A 24,907-nucleotide genomic window follows, 5' to 3' on the forward strand; every position below is an offset into this window, starting at 1 on the left:
ATTTAATGTTAAAATAGTATGCTGTGTACATGTTGTGTTCTGAGTAAAATAGCCATTGACTATATAGAGCAGGGGTGCCCAATCTTTTTTTAACCAAGACGGCGGCGATCGTTGACGGGGGGGGGTTATTAACTATAGTTATTTGACCACAATATTTGAACACAATTACAGTTTATTTTATTTTCAACTATATTCTTCTTCTTCTTCTTCATATTACTACTACTACTATTATTATTATTATTATTATTGTTATTGTATATGTAATATTTTTCACTCCCTTCTCTTTTTCAAGTGAGGTTGCTTAACATTCAACTGGGACCCTTATGCACCCCCGTAGAACCGGGACTGGAGGTGGCCAAACTACGGCCCGCGGGCCACATGCGCCCCGTTGATGTGTTTAATGTGGCCCGTCCAATATTGGTATAAATGAGCCAGGGTTACCGCGCTGATCTTAAAAAGCCTTAAAGTCTAAAATACAACGATCCAATTTTTATTTATGTTATCCCCCACTGTCCACACGCCGCGCGCGCCGCGAAAAGTCCCTTCCTCCCTGGTCGTCGCAGCTGCGCGTGGACGTCACCCCGCGCGCGGGAGAATGAGATTAAAACAACCCTCAGCCCGACATGAATCAAGACGGAACCAAACAATGCCCCCCGGCCCGGCTGTCACATTGATACATCATTGTGGCCCCTGAACCAAAAAGTTTGGCCACCCCTGTTGTAGGACATTAACTGAATATTGTTGTTCTACTTTTAGACATCTCGAGATCGACTGGGGATCGACTGGTTGGGCACCCCATATAGAGATACAGTTTGCTAGTTAGCTAACTTATTATATTCATCATGGCCATGTTCATGTCCATTCTCTGGGCTAAATAAGCATCATCACCTGTGTCATCTGTGGGCGTTGTTTTTCAAATTTTAAGCACATTCTGAGTTTCTTCATCTCTCTCCTTTCTCTTAAACATCTAAAGAGTCGTCGTTTGCATTTTTGCTTTAATTACCACGTAGCCTAATTTTCTAGCTGTCATTCAGTCACTCCATTCTTTTCTCCTCCCGCTATTCTGATCAAGTGGGAAAAAGCTAATATGTGACCCGCTCTATCGAAATCAGTCGGAAGTCGCAACGGCTCATTTCAAAATAAACGTGGATTTGCGTAAAAAAAATTGTTTTTCGGGGTTCGGGTGTTTTGTTTAATAAACAAAGTCTTGGCTTTCAGAATATGAAACTTGTTTCGGCAAATTCAGATGATAAATACAACTTAGAAGCTTGTAACGGCATAATTACAAGCGAAGAACGGAGTAACTTGAGGTCACAGCAGGCATAACAGCAGCCGGTGTTTCTCGTTAGTGTTTTCCCCGGGACACAAACACAATACGCACAAATACACACACACACACACACACACACACACACACACACACACACACACACACACACACACACACACACACACACACACACACACACACACACACACACACACACACACACACACACACACACACACACACACACACACACACACACACACACACACACACACACACACACACACACACACACACACACACACACACACACACACGCGACCAGACCAGTAATCCAAACCAAAATATCTGCCCTTCGTAGTATAAATTCCACGGGTGGAGCTATCAATTCTTCCCGGTCCTCCGGACCGCCTGGAAATCTCTTACCGGTACTAAGGACCGGGTAGGACCGGCACACTTTCAACACTGGATGTCACTAGTCCGATGGAGGCGTTTCATGCAGGGTGGGGGAGTGTTCGGGAGAGAAACTCCCTCTGGAGGGAACACAGTGATTTAAGCCTTTGCTAAAGCACCCAGGAGGGGGCGCCCCTGCCTTTCTATCGACCTGCTGACCATCAGAAAGTGTGTTTGACTCTGATCCAACCCTTTTACCATGTTCACATTTTTCACCTTTTGGTTCAGTTTGGGTCAAAATGGGCCACGACAATATTTGGGTCTAAAAATACAGAAATAGAAATATATCTCTAAAATTCCCAACAATATAGGAAACATTATTGTTTGCAAATACTCTCTGTTCGATCACATTTAACAATGCAATTATTTTGTGATAAAGTTGTTATTTATAGATTTCGGTTGCATATTCACGCTTCACTTTTGTATTGATGTTTATTTTTAACTGTTTGTGATTTGATTTTGTGTAAATGTATTTTATTATAATCAAAGAACATATAAATATTTGATTCGTTATTTAATGGAAGCATTTTAACATGTGCCCCTCCTTCGCTCTGCCACCTCTTCATTAGTGCGTGTCCGGTTTGTGCACGTGTGTGTTTATTTCGGGTAATTGTAGAATAACACCAGAGTAAAAAATGTAATTCTCCTCTGGGATTAATAAAGTTCTGTTTAACAGAAATTAAGTTTCAGGCTGTAAAAAAATATAATTTGACTATTTCCCTTTCAGTGAACATTTTAAACTGGTAACAATATTAATAATAATGATAATAATAATAATGTTTACATGATGTGGTTGTTTTACCTGATGGACTGATGGTGGATTCTGTGCAATCCATGACCAAAACTGCTGCTGATGATTGGGTGAGTTTTGACTGTAAAATTAATAAATGTAACTCCACAATATCAGTAATTTTATTTTTTGCAAGGTGACACTTTGTAGACTTGTGAAATAAAATTGAATTACAAGATTATAGGCATATGAGTAAAAGGCATAGCCTATTAGTTTACTGGCCTGCGGACTAACAAATTACATGTAGCTGCAAATTAGGGGAAAAAAAACCCAACCCATGTGAGTAAAACTCTAAGGGGTCAGATTGTATTTCTTCTCTGTACACTGTACTGTTCTGTAGGCTAGAGTGGTGCAGTGACGCGCCCTACGGTAAGGTGCTGGTTCTTCAGAGAGGTGTTGTTTAATCAATCAATATTTACTGGTCTTGAATTTCCTCACTGGATTACAAAATGCTTGAATGTTATTGTACAGAGGCATTATGCAGATTTAATCACCTGAAGATGAAAATATAGATTCAGCGATATGTAGGAAATAGACTGTTAGTGGTATTGACCAAAGCTCCGCAGCTGTAGCTAGGGGCTGCTAATGAAAACTCAAGTGCTCAATTTGTTGGTTTTTCTTTTTTAATAAGAATTTACCTAGCATATCTTCCACTTCGAAATCCCAGTTGTACTTCGCTAACACGCAGTGCCTGGGAGGGTGCGTTTGAGTGTTCCCACCCTTACCTCATTTATGGACTAGGTCATATTAGACAAGCAATCCAGTGGTTAGTTTTAGGGTAAGCTCCATTGTGTTATTTTTTATGTATTCACTTTAAGAGAAAGGTATTTCAGAAACAAGTCTCACAAGTTTGGCTCGAGGTAAAATTAACAAAAGCTAACTGTTGTTAGACTATGTTCCCCCCTTCTAAACTTATGAAATAATCAATGCCCTTGGGATGCTCTCAATAATGTGTGTGTGTGTGTGTGTGTGTGTGTGTGTGTGTGTGTGTGTGCGCGTGCACTTCAAAGGTCCATCATACAAGATTTAGGGGATCTATTGGCAGCTGCTGATAATAACATACATCATTATGGTTCACTAATAGTTATCACTTCACTTCCTCCTCCAGCACCTGGACACAGCAGGAACCTACGCCAGGATCGTGTTTGTGGACTTCAGCTCTGCCTTCAACACAACCCTCTGGCTGGAGGCTGCCCTCCATCAGGACCAAAACCTCTCTCCATCAGGACCAGAACCTCTCTCCATCAGGACCAAAACCTCTCTCCATCAGGACCAGAACCTCTCTCCATCAGGACTAAAACCTCTCTCCATCAGGACCAGAACCTCTCTCCATCAGGACCAAAACCTCTCTCCGTCAGGACCAGAACCTCTCTCCATCAGGACCAGAACCTCTCTCCATCAGGACTAAAACCTCTCTCCATCAGGACTAAAACCTCTCTCCATCAGGAATAAAACCTCTCTCCATCAGGACTAAAACCTCTCTCCATCAGGACCAAAACCTCTCTCCATCAGGACCAGAACCTCTCTCCATCAGGACCAAAAGCTCTCTCCATCAGGACTAAAAGCTCTCTCCATCAGGACCAAAAGCTCTCTCCATCAGGACTAAAACCTCTCTCCATCAGGACCAAAACCTCTCTCCATCAGGACCAAAACCTCTCTCCATCAGGACCAAAACCTATAATAATTCAAAACAATACACAACAGCAACAGGCTCTTTAACCAGGGCAACGTTAGCCTAACATGTATATGTTAACAAGTAAACTAGCTGTTCACACTATTCCTAATATACATAAATATTAGCTTTTTTAGCATAGTATTTTTAAAACATATTGATGTAAATACATACACATATCGGTATGTTATATAAATATTGCAAATCAAAACCTTTATTCACTACTTATTACCAAAAATCGTAGTTCTATCTCCGGTAATCATGCACTCAAATGTCCCGCCACAAACTTCGAGGGAACTATTGAGTCTCCCTGAAGATCGTGACGATCAAGCATTTTGGTCTTCCGCTGTCGTAACTCTTCTCTCTATATGGCGCTGGTTTCATCCAATCACAGAGCTTGTTGACCTATCACGAGGTTTGTCGTAAAGCGGACAGGGTTCGTCACAACAATAGCTGGGGATTGTGGGTATTGTAGTCTCTTTGGCGCTCCACATTTCAGAGAAAACAAGTTGTTTCTCAGAATTGAAGGGGAAAAACACAAAAGCATTGCACACAATTTAAACCTATCAATTTGCCTGTAATCGATAAATAGGGGCCAGAGCAACACCTTACATGAAGTTAATTTGTTAACCTATAAGTTAACACATTTTTACTTTACTGTGTGTTATACAGAGACACAACTTTCTGACCATTTTTGTATATAGCACACTGTCCATGCTCATACGTAGACACATGCATACTGAAGTGATAGAAGCCGTCCCGTGGGCAAGTGAAGATCCCAGTGTCGGCCCTGTAGCCCCCTCCCTCGTTGACGACACCAAGTGACACAGAAACATTGGATTAACCTTCAGCAGTGCTTTTATCGTTTCCATTGAACACAACTTTTGATCAGAAACAGCAAAAGGTAAGACATTTCTCCCGTGTTTGCTCCGTAAAGCTACGTGGTGTGATGTCTGGGTTTGCTTCCCCTGCCGCGAGTTTTGATCGCTCATTGATGATACTAATACCCCTATCATTAGTGGAATCTCAGCTTGCTAGCTGATATATTGTTTGTGCAGATCCGAAAAGTAATAAAGTATTTATACCGTGAGCTCTGTGCTAAGTGCGTCAGCATTTTTCCGCTCAGGGCTCATTTAGACGATTCTTGTGAGACTTGTTTTGTTTCGGTAAAAACGGTTCGTATCGTCAGTTAGCTGAGTTCCTTCCCGTTAAGTGGGTATGACACATTAATAGGTTGTTAAATGTTAAGAAGCCCTGCGACACAGTTTTGCGGGGACAAAAACAGGTTAATGGACGTCGCTTTAAAATGACCGCTCACAGGACAGGATTTCAAATTTCTCTAAACATTTGTTATTTCCACTCCTCTCTCCTCGATTTCCCTCCTCGACTCCACCGATCTCTTATATCACTCCACTGAGATGCGAGGCGAGGAGTCGAGGAGGGGGACAATGACAAATGACAAAGGGATATTGACTGTATGGTGTAGTCTAAAATTACTCGGACTGTGTTTTGAAAAGTGTGGTTTGCATCAAAAAGGAGGTAGAAAGAATGAAGTCCCACTCTGTCAGAATAAAAGTGCATCACACATCAGCAAAATCAAAGTGAACTCGACAAATAGAACTCACAGTAGATCTACATACAGCTCTGGAGTCCACTGCAGCATTTTCAGTGTCTCTGGTTTTAATATGTACTGTATAGGTATGTGTTTGAGTAAAATGATTTTAAAGACAAGCAGAAGTTAAATAGCTTTTTTATTAATTGCTAGAAAAAGAAAAAGGAACCTTGACTAACGTTAAACACACAGTAGCTGCATTCAATATCCATTAAGAAGGCCTGAGACAACAAAATACACAGAAATTAAAAATTAAAAATTCACCCTATTTTTGTATCAATGTTTCTGTAATTGATAAATAGGAGCCAGAGCAACATTTTACGAAATGAAGTTAATTTGTTAAGCTAGGTTCAGGAGCATGGCCACGCCTCCCTCAATCCTTACATCCCATCATCCCTCCCTTCCCTCATCCCAACAACCCTACATCCTCTGCCTGTCACCATTCATATTTAACTTTCATATTTTAAAATGTCTAATTCTAGCAATTGTCTGGGGGCCCGTAATCAGCCCGAGCAGATCATGCTGGAGACGGAACCCCCACTCTGAGTCTCCCACAGCACGTCCTCCCAGACCAGAATATCTCATCACCCCCTCCATATCAATTTATTTGTTACTTCTTGCAATAAACCTACAAACATTACTTTTTTGGCGTGGTCCCTGCTAGTGAATTATCCATTACACCTCATCTATCTGCCCCAGCTATTATACTACGATGGAATATTAGGGCCACACTTAGAAGAAAAAAAACAGAGAGATTTAGAGCATAAAGTGGTAATAATACGAGAATAAAGTCATAGTTACGAGAATAAAGTCATAACATTACAAGAATAAATTCGTAATGTTACGAGAATAAAGTCATAATTACGAGATTAAAGTCGTAGTTTCATAAGTGACTTGAGAAGCAGGCTTGGAGGAGATTGTCTCCTTTCTGCAGGAGGATATGGCTGGTTCTGGCCGACTACATTATATTGCATTTAGCTGACGCTTGTATCCAAAGCGACTTACAATAAGTGCATTCGACCAACAAGATACAACCTTGAAGAAAACAGAATCATATAAGTACATCAGTTTTCATAGAGCTAAAACATTTCAAGTGCTACTCAACTGGCTTTAGATAAGCCGGTGCTTTATTAGTATATAAGTGCTTTTTTAGCAATTCTTTGTTCGTAATTCTATCGCTCGAAGTGGAGTCGAAAGAGATGAGTTTTCAGTCTGCGCCGGAAGATCTGCTCTCCTGATTTCAATGGGGAGCTCGTTCCGATTCCACTACAAGGCTATCGTTCGACTCCTTCTGGATCCAAAGCCTTGATTACAGGTCTCATCGTTTCGTGTGAAACAACAAATCCCCTTTGAACAGCTCGTAGATGTAACCAACGATAGCCTTGTAGTCGGCCAGAACCAGCCATTTCCTCCTTCAGAAAGGAGACAATCTCCTCCAAGTCCGTTTGGTTCTTTCTTCGATATAATAGACATACAGTAGTTTCTTGCACAACCTTTTCAAAGTTCTAATACTTATGATAATCAGATGCTGATGTGCCAAAAGATTAAGTATTTTGTTATTTGAGAAACCTAAACTAAAGTACTGCTTCACAAGATGCTCCACAGTCCTCATTTTATTGCAGGACGCTCCCGTTGTCTCCTTCTCAAGTCACTTATGAAACTACGACTTTAATCTCGTAACCATGACTTTATTCTCGAAATCACTCTGGTTTTTTTTCTAAGTGTGGCCCTAATACTCGTAATTAGGGCCAGTATGTATTATATCAAAAGTATAATTGACCTCCTAGCATGTAAAATAGGTGATGAGAAATACATGGATACAATCGCAGATCTGCTTAAGTACAAACACTGTTCTCTATCTCCGCAGGGTCCAGGTATGTGTAGGGTAGTTCAAGATGTGAGTTTCTTGTTGTTATCGCTTCACTGAGGCACGACAATGCTGCTTGGAATTCCTTTATCATCTGCTTAGGCTCAGGCTCATCAAATTGTTCCTCTGGGTATGTTCCCAAGGGAATCTGCCAGAAGGACAAAATCAGGAAACAAAGTTTATGGTAAAAAAGAAGAAAACATCAGGACAGGACATCCTTCTGTAAGTATTTATGACGCCAAACTTACATAGTCTGCGTATCTGTCTGAAAGAAACCAAGTGAATGCTGCTAATCTGACTGAATGGCCAACATTCGGGAGGGTCTCCAGGACCGTCTTCATGCTTGACTGCCCCTTGGTGGTTGGAGGAGGTTTGTGCAGAAGGAGCGAGTTGTTGGGGGCCAAGGAGCTGTAGTCATACTAAATGATGAAAAAAACATTATAGAAAAAAAGGAAACCTTTACTCCATTGTAATGCTCAGCTAATGTCCTGCAAAAGGAATGGTTATTGTAAAGGAAATGAAAGCAGTTGGCTTGTCTGCCAAATGTATACTTGATCAATACATTTTCTAATGCCCCAACTCTTTACCTGCCCACTGTTTACGGCAGCATGTTGAACCGTCGCTGTGAAGATCACCATGGTTGTGAACTTGACCACTTCCTCGACAGTATGAAAGGCAGCTGGAAACCCTGTTGGCAGCACAATATGTTCATAACCACATACTGTAATAGGTTTATTATTGTCAATCACTATGTGTATTCAAATATACTATTATAATATGTTTTATATTTACAAATGACTTCAGAATATGGGACAAATACCTGAGGCTTTGTTTCCTAAGAAGCCGTGTGTGAAGACCTCACTGATCCAGTCCTGCAGCTCAGTGTCTCTATGCACCTCACAGTCTGAAGGATAATAGTGCTCCACTACTGCCTTCACAAAGCTGGTAAACACAAAACAATTGTATTTTTAATAATATTAGTGCCAGACAAAGTCTCGAATGGTGTTTGTACAATGAATCACTGTGGACAGTCACAATACTAATGAATAGGTGTAGCGGCCAGAATCATATAGAAATAAAACAGATAATTAACTTAAAATAATAAAGCCGCTGAGGCAAAAACGTTTGCCTACTAGTGCTCTGGCTCCCACCACCCACCTGTCTCCAATATATACAATTACACCAGGTGCTCTAATCACCCAGTGCCCAAAACATGCCTTCAAAATAACTAATAGCTAACTAAGAATACACATAAATAAATAATAATAAACACTATAAACAGCAAGAAAATAAATGTTAAACTATTAAATAATATAAAGAGATATATCTCCAACAATAGGTAAAACCTTTGGATGATGTTCCACAGCTTCAGGCCATCATCTCTGTAGTAAAAGTTGGGGATGGACTCCAGTCCTCGTGCAGCGATGTTCTCCGGCAGACAGAGAGAGCTGTAGGTCATTTCAGAGAGATCCCTTCTCATAAGCTCAATTATTCCATCAAATCCAAGTGAACTCTAATAAATCAAAAATACACATGTACCATCAGACACGTTTATTGACATCAAATTAGAAACCATCCAAAACAGCCTGATCTAAGCTGCAAGGTGTGGTATGAATTGTATTTGATTTATAATTGTAATAAATATAACAATTTTAAAAAGCCTTACATTAGTGAGAATCCCATCAGGTCCTAATAGACTTAGGTGAACGTTAGCGTTTGAGTCAATAGTGTGCCAGAAGTGGGGAAACAGCAGCTGAACAGACAGAGGAAAAACATATAAAAGTCCAAGTAAGATGCTTGATTCAGCAGACAACAGGCAGAACATCATCAGTGTAACTGAAGGAACCTATAAGCAAACACAACTGAAATCAATTACAATTTTTGTATTAAAAGTTTGACTTCTTCAATACATACAAACATAATGGTTCATAAAACCATATCCACTGACGATCTATGAAAAGTAAATAACCAAAAAACAGTGTACAAATAACAAAACAGTGAATGACAAATAACAAAACGATCTTCAAGTACAATCCAAGATACAAAAACAGTGAGACACAGATTTAATACACACATGAAAGTTGTGTTTCATGCTTCAAAATATGTGTTTTAGATGTCTTGAACATCTTCACGGATACCTCTCACCCCAGCCACAACCTGTTTGCACTTCTGGCCTTTGCAAACGTTTCATAAAGGCCTTTCTTAGAGTACAGTAGTTTGGAATTCACATGTTGTGTTACGTTAATCTCAGCATAGTCACATACTTTACATTCAAGCTCGCAAAGTAATGGGGTTTAATCAAAGAAACTTGTTTGCAAGCATTCCTATTTTTATTTAGAAAGTGTCCTGTCTCAGCTTTACCATCAACCATCTCTATTACAGACATAATATACCTGAAAATCAATCGATAACAATTACAAGCATTATTTCAGAACAAGGGAATACAAAAAACCTGCACTACCTCTGTTGTGGAGTACTTATACCTTGTAAATTGGGTGAATCACAGGGAAGCTGCGGAGAGTTGCAACAGCGAAGGCCTCTGCCAGAAGGTGAGTTCTCATGAGGTGATGGACTGATTGGTGATCTATGCAATCTGCATTTTTTATGAAAATCTTGGCTAGCAGCCAGTCAGTTTCTGGATCACTGGGCAGGAAGATGGGGTTCTTCTCAGATGGTTGTTGATTCAACTGGTAATTGATAAAAAAATGGATTACTAACCCTCCCTTTACGATACCTCAAAGACTGTTTTCCATAGACTGACCATGGTAAAGACCCATAACATTACATGCTGGCTTTTAAATTGATTTTACAGTACCTGTATTGCTATTGGCATCAGTTTGTTTTCTGGGTTCACGTTGAGCAAACAGAGACCAGCAGTCACGTGCAGAGGTTCACCATTATAGGCTGCAGGGGGAATTCCATCCATCTTCTTCTGGTCATAAAGGAACATATTGCCTTTCTGGAAAGACATCAGAAAGAAGTGTTTAAGACATCGAGAGGTATCGCAGAATTGTAATAAGTCAAGGAACTGGAAGTATGACAGAGGGATGGTAAATGGACAAATCGTGATTCCGAAATGTTAGAAATTAAAATCAATGTTTAAATGGCATAATTTAGTTTAAACCATAGACTGTATATATAAATGGACGTAGTGTCCGTGGCGTCACCCATAGGATTCTGCAGAGTTGCAGAGAAGCCCTTAGTAGGCGGAGTCGGCCACTAACGGCTTGACAGCGACGTCAGAGTCTAATCCCGCTTGCTCCAAACAAGGGCAAAGAGGCCGAGCCGAGGCGGGACCTGCTGCCTCCGAACTGGAAGTAAACAGTGCTAGCTCAGGCTAAGAAGCAAAGCTAATATGAAATACATGCATACCAAGTTACTGCTAACAGTGCAGTTCCCCTATATAAACGTTACATTCATAATCAAATGAGACAATCTGCAAGAGAATTAGCTATATTTTGTCATTCTTAATGTTTGTCATTCACACGTTAAGAAAAGAAGTACCGATACATAGCAGAACAATTGTGGCGATGTTCAGCTTAATAAGCCTTGTTCAACATAATTTATTTAGCTAATACTACAGCAGGCGAACCAAGTCTGCGTTTCGCTGCATTCCTTGATCTCCAGTTATAACGACGGACTCCATCGCCCAGACCAAACGGAGCCGCAGTGGGCTAGCTCCGGGACGCCGGCTGGAGCTAGCCCCCTGCGGCTCCGTTAGCTCCGGCGGCCACCACTGGGATAATTTGGCTCCTGTTTAGTATTATGGGCGTCATAGCCATAGACTTTAAAAGTCTTACCCAAGGCTAAATCATAAACTAAAATGTATATGTATTTATAAAGGGTTACGTCCTTAGCTGGCTAATAAGTAACAAGCTAAGCTACCAAGCACACAAACACCTGCGAACGGGATTAACATGTATAATATTATCATTTTAGACTTCTTGGAAGTTCTGTTAGTACATTCAAGCGCACAGCACAACATTTTAATTGTCTGGTATTTGTAACAATATTCCCTAAAAGGCACAATCACCACGAACACGGCTAAAGCTAAAGGGTCAAGCACAGTACTATGACTAACTAACGTTGTAGCCTCTATGGTTGTAACCTAGCAGAGTGGACAAGTTGCTGTTAGCTGACAGTGAGGCATGTACATGTCCATCAAAGTGACCACGCCCTAATTTATGCAAAAACTTTAAGACCTAATATAAATAAAAGGGTCGTGTTAGAAAACAATTCACTCACAGATCCATAATCATGAAGGTGGAATCTAACTATATCGATAATAATATTTATTGCATCCATGGGTAGAGACATTTTTTTTTCTGCTGTAAAGTTGGGCATTTTAACATGGGGGTCTATGGAAATTGCTAATTTCTGCAGTCAGTCCCTAGCGGCCCATGTATGAACTGCAGTGTGTTGCACTTCCGTATTGGCGTCCCGGCTGTTCCCCAGAGTTTGCCGCTTGGTTTAAACATACTGTAATTTTAAAGCTGTTTTATTCTGAAAAATAAATGTCAGATTTTAAAGTTAATTTTTATTTGTTGGGGGGCCTCAGTATTGATGAATGGTTGGACATGGACACAGACCACAAAACCAAAGAAAGATTTGCGGCTGTTTCAACTGACGAGTTGAGTGCGTTGGAAAAAAGTCACCATGGGAACTACTTTCTAGGAACTACTTTCTGACGGAGATTAACTCAAGCAGAAAGCGTAGGTTTGGGAGCAAATTAGCCCACATTATGAAATTATTTTACGATATTGTTGATTACAATGATAGTTTGTGTAATAGAATCGCAATCATACACTTGAGGCCGTTCATGAACGTCATTATTGGTACGACAGTACTGCGGCAAGCGCCTCGGTCCGTACGCCTGTACTGGAGTCAGCCTCTCGTGTATGATTGCTTAAATCAAAGAGGTCCGCAAAAACACTATCGACCAATCAGATTGCTTGATTTGACTTGTCAGTTTTATAAATATATTTGCATTTCTGCCGTTACGAAACAAACTTACAAAGCATAAGATGGAAACATTTAAGATTAACTTCGACCTCCGGGGGGGTCTTACTATGGAGGAGTGGATTGAGCAGTGCCTATCTCCAGAAAAAAAAAGCACCTAACGACGACATGCAGAGCTACGTGAAGAGCAGGTAGACCAAGTGGAAAAGTACTGTTGAGATATAACATGTATAGTGTATGACTCCATGTATTACTGTGTACCATATATTGTTTATGTAAGTAGCTGCGACTACTGTGTTCATTGGTTAGTGCTGTACCACATGATTGTGATGTCACTACCAGGGTTATAAGACCATTGGAAGTCACGCCTCTTCTCTCTCTGTCCTCAAGTCTCTTGAGATGTGTTCTTATAATAAATAACGCCGTGATGAATGGCTAAACTTGAACTGCTGAGATTATTCACCTTTCTGCTGCAGGAGACAAAAGGTATAAATCTAAATCTGCTAACAAGTACCACCATTCAAAAGCTTTCTAATGCAGGTCTTGAAACGAAGCAGACAAATTATGACCGTTAGTGGCCACAGGCGCGAAAGCTCTCTCCAGAGCTACTGGAAGCCCAATCTCGGGGACCAGAGAAAGTGGAGCAATATTCTCGCCACGCCAAGCAACAGCCTAGAACAACCTCAACCTATACAAGTGACCACGTAAGCCATTCTACTGATGCTGGACAGTTTTTCAGTGGGTGCACAATAAACAGCAACATACACATTAATGTAAATAAACAACCAAATAATGGATCAAGGCTCTTTGTCTTATATGTTCGCTAGCTGTTAGTGTTGTTGCATAGCAACCACCTCGCACTATGTTTTTTGCAGAAGGCAACGGAGGGACTATTTTATTTTGAACATCATTATTTACTAATACGAAATTTAAATTAGAGTGTGTACGAATTACAGCAAACATGTGCAATATATCCATTATTACAGCTCCGTGGGATCTGCACTTCAGTACCCCTAGTACATTGTCAACGGGGGGAGTGGGGGATGTGCTAGTGGGTTATCCGACCGGCCCACTTCGGTACCGGCCCATCGGGATTTGTCCCGATGGCCAGTCTGCCACTGCACCCAGCCCAGCCTACGTAAACTGTGAACGAGGGGAGCCTCGCTGCGGGGAAACGGTGGACCTAGTGTCCTGATCGGAGTGGAAATAATAATAATAATAATAATAATAATCCGTGCATTTATCCATTCATTTCCCCAACATTGTGGTAAAAAAACCACACGTTTAATCCATGTTGGTGTACTATAACTACAAAAAGTATCGGTTTGTTTTCTCATCAGGAAATGCAGACCGGCTCAAACAAACGATTTTTAAACCATCATCCTCACGATCATTGAATGTATCATATGTTCGCCGAATTGACATGAGAGCACTAATAAATGTAGTTTCATCCACTTGAGTTTACAACTACAAAAATAATCGATTTGTTTTTATATCACATCCTACGGGAGGAAATTCAGCAGCTCTCACTTCCGATTTTTAATCCTAATTTAATCATCATCTTCACCACGTTCATTTATGTTTATGTTCGCCGAATTGACATGAAAGCACTGACAAATATGAATATACTGTAGTCAACTTCATTAAAACGTTATTAACGTGCCTAAACTCAGTAATTCACCATTTCTACACATGACAACACACTTTGTCCGTGTTTGGCTCTCTCGCCGCACAGTGAAGCGTTCCCGCATTGACGTCACTTCCGGCTTCCCCCAAAACTTAAAAAATTAGTCGAAGGAATGTCCCCGCGATTTTCGAAATTATTGATATTAATCGGAACGGTATCGCACCTTCTTTTTTAAACTGACGGTTCGAGATGACTCGTAGCCCAATATTTAATGGCACAACAGTTGTTGGGATGCTGTCACAGGCTCTTTAAAAGAAAAAATACATGAAAAGTACATGAATAAAAAGTTACAGTGCAGTTTAAGATATGAATAATTCACACAGAAGTTCCATTTTACTGATGCGTTTCTTTTAGGTTTCTCCGAATATGAGCTGTGTATGCTTGTATGGCACATACGTCCCGAGCAGCATACACAGAGAAAAGCAGCCTGGACAAAGTCCCCAGACACTGATTCCCTGGGGTTACTAACCCCAAATGTTCATTAACCAAAAACGAAACCCAACCGCTCAGTTTCAATTAAGAGCAGCGGCAAAAATAAAAGTCTTCAGCCTGGATTTAAAAGTATTAAGAGTTCCAGCGGACCTGCAGGTTTCTGGGAGTTTGTTCCAGATATTTGGAGCATAATAACTGAACGCTGCTTTTCCATGTTTAGTTCTGACTCTGGGGACAGAAAGCTGACCAGTCCCTGAAGACCTGAGAGATCTGGATGGTTCATAATTTAGCAGTAGATCAGAAATGTATTTTGGGCCTAAACCATTCAGTGCTTTATAAACCAGCACCATTATTTTGAAATCTATTCTTTGACATACAGGAAGCCAGTGTAAAGACTTCAGAACAGGAGCGATGTGATCCACTTTCTTAGTGTCAGTGAAGACTCGAGCAGCGGCGTTCTGAATCAGCTGCAGCTTTCTAATAGATTTGGCATTTAGCCATGAAAAAGTTCCCTTTGAAATAACAACAGCAAGCACATACTTTAATTGTACATTAATCACATTTACTGATTTAATGATGTTCCAACAGAATCAGAAATCCTTTATTTGTCCCACAACTGGGACATTTACGGGTGCAGCAGCAAGGCAAGGCAAGGCAAGTTTATTTATATAGCACCTTTCAACACAAGGCAATTCAAGGTGCTTTACAAAAACGAAAGACATTCAGACAAAGGCATTTAAAAACAGTCATCAAAAATAAAAGATAATAAAAGAAACATTAAAATAAAAAATACATGAATAAAAATTACATGAATAAAAAGTTACAGTGCAGTTTAAGATATGAATAGTTCACACAGAAGTTCATTTTACTGATGCCTTTCTTTAAGGTTTCTCCGAAGTCCCCAGACACTGATTCCCTGGGGTTACTAGCCCCAAATGTTCATCAACCAAAAACGAAACACAACGGCTCAGTTTCAATTAAAAGCAGCGACAAAAAGAAAAGTCTTCAGCCTGGATTTAAAAGAAGTAAGAGTTGCAGCGGACCTGCAGGTTTCTGGGAGTTGCACAAGTAATCTCCCAGTATATGTAAATATACTGCAATATTTCCTGTTTTAAATTATATTCTCAGAATCAGTGTAGTGGTTTGTGTTACTGTAGTTCCGCAGTAAACAGTCAGACGGCTGACATCCAACACATTCTGCATAGATTGGTAATGTTTGCTACGTCTCTGTGAGACTGACCGTTGAGCGGCCCGACCAAGCAAGGAGGCAGAGGCAGAACGTCCAAAAAGATAACCCGGTGTGGGCATTTATTAAAACATTACACACAGCCTCAATCCTGCTGCTGCTGTTTCACGTGAGCCCAGCCTGCAGCCGCCAGGATCTCACACACACTACCACTCTCAAGACACAGCACCTAAATACACATACAGACTAAGAAGACACAGGTGATGGGGGAGCAATTAGACACAGGTGAGGGGAGGAGCAAACACAAGGCACCAGGTGAACACAATCGGATAATCAGCAGGAGGGAACACAGAGACGACCGGAAACAACAGACAAGATGAGGGGTGAACACTTAGATAATTAATGCCATTTAATAAATAGTAGTAACGGCGTCTCGTCATGACGTTACAGTCTCCCTCGTTTCCCTGTTAGTTTAAAAGAATAAGATGTAATCCTGTGGTCCTTTTTTTTGTTTTGTTTGTTGGTCATTAGAGTGGCTGTTCAAGCCAGCGTCATAGCAGCAAAATAACAAAATTAAAACTGTGTAGGGGGAGGTTTGGAATTGGGACTAACAATCAGAATCAGAAACAGGTTTATTTCCTTGGTGTACATGGTGTATACTTAAACAGTTAAAGAAGATAAACCATATCTTTTTTAAGTACGACATTAAGATTAAGATTATACGTTACGATATAGAACATTGTTTACATGACATCTGGATGTAACAAAGAACTACTGTACGTACAGTATACTTTTGCAGAGTAATCAAAATCATCAAATCAAATATTTGCACTATTGTTCTGGAAAGTGGAAAGCTGTCAAGATACTAAGAGAGGTAGCTTGTGTCCAAATGTGAAAATCAAACAAACAAAAACACTAAATTATTTCCATAATTCTGGTTGCAATAAATCTATAACTATTGTTGATTCATGTGTTTACAAGTTAAATGTATTAGTTGTTAAAATAAAAAAAACTGCTGGGTATACATCCTCGGATATATGTTGATTTATATTTGTTATTAATAATCTGAACCTGCAATGTACGTCATGATGTCAGACAACTGTAATGGAGTTAATAAGAACAATATCTGCCATAGTGGTGTACTAGTTTAATGTTGCATCAAATGGAAATACACAAGTAGCCTACAACAACCTCAAAAATAAGCTTAACCAAACTTGAGTAAATTGGTGACATTATCATATTCTAATTGATATGAAATGAAAACCACATTTAGTAAAGCATTGATATTTTGTATTGAAAGCACAAGGTAACATTCATGTTACACACTTTATCCACTGATATAGGACTGAAGTTGCACTGACCAGACTTTATTAATGGTTCGATTAACCCAAACGAAACCCAACAAAAACAGTTTTGTTATCTTCAGTTGCAAAGATATTGTTTCTGCCCGGCCCCCACAGATTCACCCACATCTTGTTGTCAGTTGGATCACGCTGCTCGTGCTGGCCACCTGGCTGCACTTCACAGGGTGAGTGGTGTTATACAGAGACACCACTTTCTGACCATTTTTGTATATAGCACACTCTCCAATCCCATACACACATGATGCATACTGAAGTGATAGCAGCCGTCCCGTGGGCAAGTGAAGATCCCAGTGTCGGCCCTGTAGCCCCCTCCCTCGTTGATCAGCACCGTGGCAAACTTCAGCACTCCATCGCCAGACGAGTTGCTTTCCTCCACTTTCAGCTTGGCAGTAAAGGTCACAGTCTCTAGAGAGTGTGCAATGTAATGATAATAAGAACAAGGCATGCAATCAAAAGCAACAAAACCTTTACAATTGTGCCTGAAAGGGGCCCTATTCTGCAAATGTTCAGGTTCATATTTATATTTTCATACTGCCTGTGCTGCAGCACCTCTTTTCACCCTCTGTCTGAAACCAGAGCCCAATCTGCTCTGATTGGTTAACTGACTGGCTCTGTTGTGATTGGTCAACTGCTTAGAGATGTCCCGCCCCTTAGCCTATCACGTACAATGTGATAGAACACTAGCGAAATATTAGCACGGGTGTTGCATAGTGATGTAGTCCGATGGAGGCGTTTCATGCAGGGTGGGGGAGTGTTCGGGAGAGAAACTCCCTCTGGCGGGAACACAGGGATTTAAGCCTTTGCTAAAGCACCCAGGAGGGGGCGCCCCTGCCTTTCTATCGACCTGCTGACCATCAGAAAGTGTGTTTGACTCTGATCCAACCCTTTTACCATGTTCACATTTTGCACCTTTTGGTTCAGTTTGGGTCAAAATGGGCCATGACAATATTTGGGTCTAAAAATACAGAAATAAAAATATATCTCTAAAATCCATCCATCCACCCATCCATCTTCTCCCGCTTATCCATGGTCGGGTCACGGAGGTAGCAGTTCCAGCAGAGAGCCCCAAACTTTCTTTTCCCTGGCCACATCAACCAGCTCTGACTGGGGGATCCCAAGGCGCTCCCAGGCCAGCGAATAGATATAATCCCTCCACCTGGTCCTAGGTCTACCCCTTGGTCTCTTCCCAGCTGGACGTGCCTGGACCACCTCCCTAGGGAGGCGCCCAGGTGGCATTCTAACTAGGTGCCCGAACGACCTCAACTGGCTCCTTTCGACGCGAAGGAGGAGCGGTTCAACTCCGAGTCCCTCCCGGATGACCGAACTTCTCACCTTATCCCTAAGGGAGACACCAGCCACCCTGCGGAGAAAACCCATCTCGGTCGCTTGTACCCGCAATCTCGTTCTTTCGGTCATGACCCATCCTTCATGACCATAGGTGAGGGTAGGAACGAAAATGGCCCGGTAGACAGAGAGCTTTGCCTTCTGGCTCAGCTCCCTTTTCGTCACAACGGTGCGGTAAAGCGACTGCAGTACCGCTCCCGCTGCTCCGATTCTCCAACCCATCTCACGCTCCATTGTTCCCTCACTCGAGAACAAGACCCCGAGATACTTGAACTCCTTCACTAAGTAAGGACTCATTCCATCTTTAAAATTCCCAACTATAAAGGAAACATTATTGTTTGCAAATACTCTCTTTTTCGATCACATTTAACAATGCAATTATTTTGTGATAAAGTTGTTATTTATAGACTTCGGTTGCATATTCACGCTTATCTAGCAACATACAAATTAAACATTTTATTTATTGATGTTTATTTTTAACTGTTTGTAATTTGATTTTTAAATGTATTTTCTTATAATCAAAGAAAATATAAATATTTGATTCATTATTTAATGGAAGCATTTCAACATGTGCCTCTCCTTCGCTCTGCCACCTCTTCATTAGTGCATGTCCTGTTTGTGCATGTGTGTGTATTTTAGGTAATTGTAGAATAACACCAGAGTAAAACAAATTATTTATTCTCTGGGATTAATAAAGTTACCAGTTTAAAATGTTCACTGAAAGGGAAATAGTCAAATGATATTTTTTACAACCTGAAACTCTTCGCTTATTTTCTGTTTAAGATAAACTTTGGAGGGTTCTGTACAATCCATGACCAAAACTGCTGCTGATGATTGGGTGAGTTTTGACTGTAAAAATAATAAAGGTAACACCACAATATCAGTAATTTTATTTTCTGCAAGCTGACACTTGGTAGACTTGTGAAATAAAATTGAATTACAAGATTATAGGCATGTGAGTAAAAGGCATATTAGTTTACTGGCTTGGGAAGTGACAAATTACATGTAACTGGATAATTAGGGGGGGAAAAAACAACCCATGTGAGCAAAAACCTAAGGGGTCAGATTGTATTTCTTCTCTGTAAACTGTACTGTTCTGTAGGCTAATACTTCAAGTGTGAATCTATACGCCTACTGCCTGAAACTGCTTTATGGTTTTCACTTTCTTTGGTTCATTTGTTGAACCTATATGTTTGTAAAATTGTGTGTGTGAGCTTAACTGTATACTAAATTAAAACGGTAAACTTAGATTTTATTTCTGCTTTTTTAAACTGTAGTATGTGCTCATGTGTTTCATTGCATTTTATATTGAGGTAAAAAAAAATCAAACTAGTTTTATAGTGATCAAATATACAGCAATGTTCAGAACAATTACTTATTTATTGTTTAAATAAAGGTGAATGTATTCTTGAATTAATATCACGTTATAAGCATAATATGTTACATAGTTTATCTGTTAATTATTGCTGTCTTTTCACACTTATATGGTCTTGACGTCCTCTACAGTGGACATACTGTAAGTCTAAATGTGTTTTTAACCCTAAATACGTAGGAAATAAAAAAATAAAAATTGGAAGGCACTAGTAGGCTAGTTCACATATTAAAATACACAACGGCTGTAGCCTGAGATATGCTTTCAGTGCGTAGGTGCGTGTGTGTGCATGTGACAGGTCTCAGTTGGTTGGTTTCCCCTGCTTACTGTTAATAATTGTAAATAAAACGTTTGGCCCGTAATTACGTTTCCCCCTTTGTAGCGACCAGAGAGAGGTCAGGGAAATATATCCAATCTCTGATAGTATCACGTTATTATGAGTGCTCTGATACTCGTTTGATTCTGAAATCATATCCAAATCTGTAGCCTGTTGTTGTCTCATTATACCACAACATTGTGAATGAATTGAAAGTAAATATATACATTTTCGTGAACATAGTTATGCCCATCAGACTGACTGCTGCTGTGCCCCTGAGCCTGTTTCAGGTCTCAGGCTCGAAAATGACATTCCCAGATCAAATGACTATAACTTCACTTCTAAAAGGGGTAAATTAATAATATGTTTCCTCAAAGCAATGATAGACCTGTGAGTTGGATGTAGAACAGTCAGTAACAATATGGATTTTTTTTATTTGAAAGTAAATTCAGATTGAACATAGTAAGAACATGTAAATTATAGTGTCCGTCCCAAAAAAACCATTACATACAGTGAAAACCACGCTTGAATGATGGGATAGTAGATTAAAAGCTTTAGGAATCCAAACTATAACATATAATAAGTACCCTGTATCAAGATTGATGCAAAACAAGTGATATTTGACCTTTTTAGAGAGGTTTAAATTGTGTACAATGCTTTTATATTTCCCCCCTTCAATTCGGAGAAACAAATATTTTTTCGGAATTTTTGGATGGCAGAAGACACTACACTACCCAGAATCCTCAGCTATTGTTTGGGACTACACCATGTGCTTAGTTTGACAAACCCCGTGACCAGTCCTCAAGCTCTGTGATTGGTTGACCTCCAACTACATTACATATGAAAAACAAAGTTTCGTAAAACATAAAATCATACTTTATTCAGCAGTGCTTGCTTTACTCTTTGAAAGTCATCACATGAATGCATTGTAATAAATGGTTTGGCTGCATTAAATATTACACATCTGTCGTAGTTCTTTATTTATCTACAGAGATCGGGCATCAGAATAGACCGGAAACTATTATTTTACCGTTCTGTTTTAATTTCACAATAAAGTTAGTAGTTGTTACGTCCCGACTAAGGGAAGAGGAAAGCAACATACACCAGATTGGAATTGGTAATAATCATAAATGGTTTTATTATACCAGGGTGAAACAAAATGGCAGGCAGGCAGTCTGAAACAAACAAAGTGCCAAAAAAGCACCGGTTTAACTAACAAACAAAGGTGGCCACAAGGGCGCAAGTTTAAATGAACAACCAAACAAAGGGAGGACTCTAAAAAGGGAGCCCGCTTAAATACAAGGGTACTAAACAAAAATAAAACTCACTATTGCAGTGGTACAAACTAAAGAAAAGGAAGCTGTAAGAAAACACAGCTGAGGTAACTATCACACAATACTACCACACGAGTTAACCCCTGTTAAAAAAATCACAATCAATCCCAGAGCACGTAGAGAGACGTCTGTTAACATACAGAGCCTCCAGAGTGATGATTGTCCCCAGGCTTTGTAGTCGTCTCCAGCAGGTGTGCGCCGGCTGTGCGCTGCGATTGGAGTGCGTAGGGTGCGTGCTCCAATCACAATCTTCAGGGGGCGGACCAGGAGATGGCAGCCAATCACGACAGGGCAATCGCAAAGCTCATTTATATGCAACACACATTAACACAGTTAAGAGGACCAGGAAAGCAGCAGCCGTAACAGTAGTAATAATTTAATTTGATATTATTGTTTTTTATTAACTACTAGACCTCTGGGTCATGTTAAGACCATCTTTTCTGTGTTGCTGTGGGTTTTTTCCATCGGTTTTGTGTTACAAATATCAAAACAATAACTAAATAAATCCGTCGTAAACTAAACCAGAAACAGCAGTATATTTTGTTTTTGTTAACACTGTAAACTTGACAGCTTTTTAACCCGCACCTCCTACTGGTTAAAGCACGTTATTACACGTTTGGAGTAATTGCAATGTAGGAAGATTGTGTTGCTTTTTAATGACTGTTTTAAAATGCCTTTTTCTTAATGTCTTTCATTTTTGTAAAGCACTTTTTAATGTGTTTATATTTGATGAAAACATTTAAATATTAAGAGTACATACAAAATAGTGGCTAAGTAGAAGATCAATGATATAAATATAGAATATAAAATATAAAGAAGATACTGTAAATAATATCTACAATAAAACAGTTTAGTGCCTGATAGGAGGATGTGCAAAACAGACAAACTAATAAGGCTTTATTTAAACATTAAAGAATACTTTATGTTAAGGTCTTCTTTCGAATAAGAAAAAAGCTTTGGGGGTATCTATCTACAGATACATATTAAGCCTGACAAAGTACTTACGCTAATATATTGCATGGTTTGTTTTGGAACTTGACAATCAACTTTCCTGCAATGTTAACTATGTTGAACCACTTATTTTAACCAATATTATACATATTTATTATACTCTTATAAGATGTATGTAGATAGAATAATACATGTGCAGAATAGGACAGTTTAATGGTGGAGGTATACACACATATTGATAGATGTCTTGTAATGCACTGTTGAGGAACCTGTGACCCAAGTTTTTCATTCATTGCATAACTACATCGTAGTTGTGTATATGATATGTCAATAAACCTAAGAAAATCTTGAAATCTTGAAAGGGATGTGCAAAATAGCAATTATATACAGTCTTTAATGAACGATTTGTCACGATTCTCATGTTATGTCACGTTTATAGTTTTGTAGGTTTGGGTGTTTTTGCTGTTTTCCATGTCATGTTTTCCTTTGGGTTATTGTCTGGTCCTTTTCCCTGTGTTTTCCTCTTGTCATTAGTTTCCCTGGTGTGTCTAATTGTCTGATTATGTTCACCTGGGCCCCTGTGTTTTCTCCTCCCTCCTCACCTGTGTCTTGTTGTGTGATTGAGTCTTGTGTGTATTTAAGCTCTGGGTTTTCTGTCTGTCTTGGTGGGTTCGTCTTGTTCCCTGACTAGTTCTGCGGTGAGTGTTCTGTTTGTCATTGTACATATATTTCATAGCCTTGAAATAAAGGAAGTTTCCGTTTATATCTGCATTTGGGTCCTGCTTGTTTCACAAACCGTGACACGATTAGAGAATAACGAGTAATGAATATGCTTTATACGGATCTGCAGATAAATATTTAGTCTTCTCAAGGACCAACTATCTAATAAAAAACTATCTAACTAACTAATCTCTCCTGATTGTTGGCACTTGACAATCACCTTCACTGAATTTTACTCAGGTGTAACTAAAGTCTGATTTAAGGTTTGTTTATATTTCACATCATTAATCAGAATCTGCAAAGTAACTAAAATAAAATAAAAAAATAAATGTAGTGGATTAAAAATACAATGTTAACCTTAAAGAAATCCCTCAGGATTAGAAAAGACCCCCATCACCCCAGCCATAAACTGTTCTGTCTGCTGCCGTCTGGCAGGCGGTACCGCAACAACATCCATAACATTCATCTGGCTGCTACTTAGAAATTATTTATCTATATCATCACAATGTAGTGACTGCTTTTTTGTCTTTTGTTTTCTTAGTTATATTCTCTGTATTTTATATGTTTGTGTTATGTGTAACATTGCTGCCTTCTTGGCCAGGTCAGCATTGAAAATGAGATTGTATCTCAATGCTTTGATCTGGTGAAATAAAGGTTAAATAAAAAAAAATATATATTCCAATCACTTGAATAGACTCTTATTGCACTATTTAATTTTTTTTTCTGTGTATCTGTTTTATTGCACTGGTGGAGGAGCCTGCGACCTAAGGGAGGCGGGGGGGGGGGGGGGGGTAGGACACGTTCGATTCCTGTTTTGAATAGTGTGCCATCGATGGGTTTCATTCCATTTCAAAGTGCTTTTTGACGCTCCCTGTAAACTTTGCGCACGGTTTGTCAAGCTAAGCACATGGTGTAGTCCCAAACGATAGCTGAGGATTCTGGGTAGTGTAATTTCTTCTGCCATCCAAAAACTCCGAACAAATATTTGTTTCTCCAAATCGAAGGGGAAAAATACATAATTCAACCCAATCAATGTTGTGTAATTAACAATGATAATCTGGTGTTTTTGAGTTGATGAGTAGTGCAGATATCAATGTAAAATCAATTGACAGTAAGGAGAATACTTACTTCCGGGGGTAAAATTCTCCGTTATCCAATAGGAATGGACGCTCGTAATACAATAAAGGGGACATAATCATTATCTTTTAAATAACGTTAACTAAAGGGAACAATCTATTTGACACAGCTGAAGCTGTGGCCTTCATTAAAAACTAACTAATTTAATAAAAATCACAGTTGTATTACACACAATGCATTTGTAATGTAATGTAATTTTTACATTCTGACAAAACAATAACAATTATTATGAATACAAATAAAATAAAAGAAGCCTCCCGTGAGTTACTACAAGCTATAAAGTAGATTTAAAAAAACGTTTTATAGAATAAAAGCTCACTGCGGGACGTTGTAGAAATGCGTGTGTGCACCACGACAAAAGAGCCTCATTCACTTTACATTGGGTTTGTTTGCGTGGTGCCGACACATAAATGTAGCAGAATGCGTGACTCCATCACGCAA

At 39.6% G+C, this 24,907-nt stretch overlaps 1 protein-coding gene across 1 annotated transcript in view; it reads right to left on the reverse strand.

Moving 5' to 3' along the window:
* Window positions 1-5,919: 5,919 nt before the first annotated feature.
* The window catches only part of LOC307034951 (hydroperoxide isomerase ALOXE3-like), a gene marked incomplete at its 5' end in the record, with an annotated part of 31,076 nt that continues 12,088 nt past the window's right edge, over window positions 5,920-24,907 (reverse strand). Inside the window, 8 exons of the mRNA XM_079673873.1 lie at window positions 5,920-7,812; window positions 7,913-8,083; window positions 8,252-8,352; window positions 8,485-8,606; window positions 9,011-9,177; window positions 9,331-9,417; window positions 10,148-10,351; window positions 10,480-10,623. Of these exons, the coding sequence (XP_079529999.1) occupies window positions 7,633-7,812; window positions 7,913-8,083; window positions 8,252-8,352; window positions 8,485-8,606; window positions 9,011-9,177; window positions 9,331-9,417; window positions 10,148-10,351; window positions 10,480-10,623 (1,176 nt within the window). The 3' untranslated portion in view covers window positions 5,920-7,632. The remainder of the gene's footprint in view (window positions 7,813-7,912; window positions 8,084-8,251; window positions 8,353-8,484; window positions 8,607-9,010; window positions 9,178-9,330; window positions 9,418-10,147; window positions 10,352-10,479; window positions 10,624-24,907) is intronic.

This window comes from Notothenia rossii, assembly GCF_949606895.1.
Source record: "Notothenia rossii genome assembly, chromosome: 4".
NCBI classification, from domain to species: domain Eukaryota; kingdom Metazoa; phylum Chordata; class Actinopteri; order Perciformes; family Nototheniidae; genus Notothenia; species Notothenia rossii.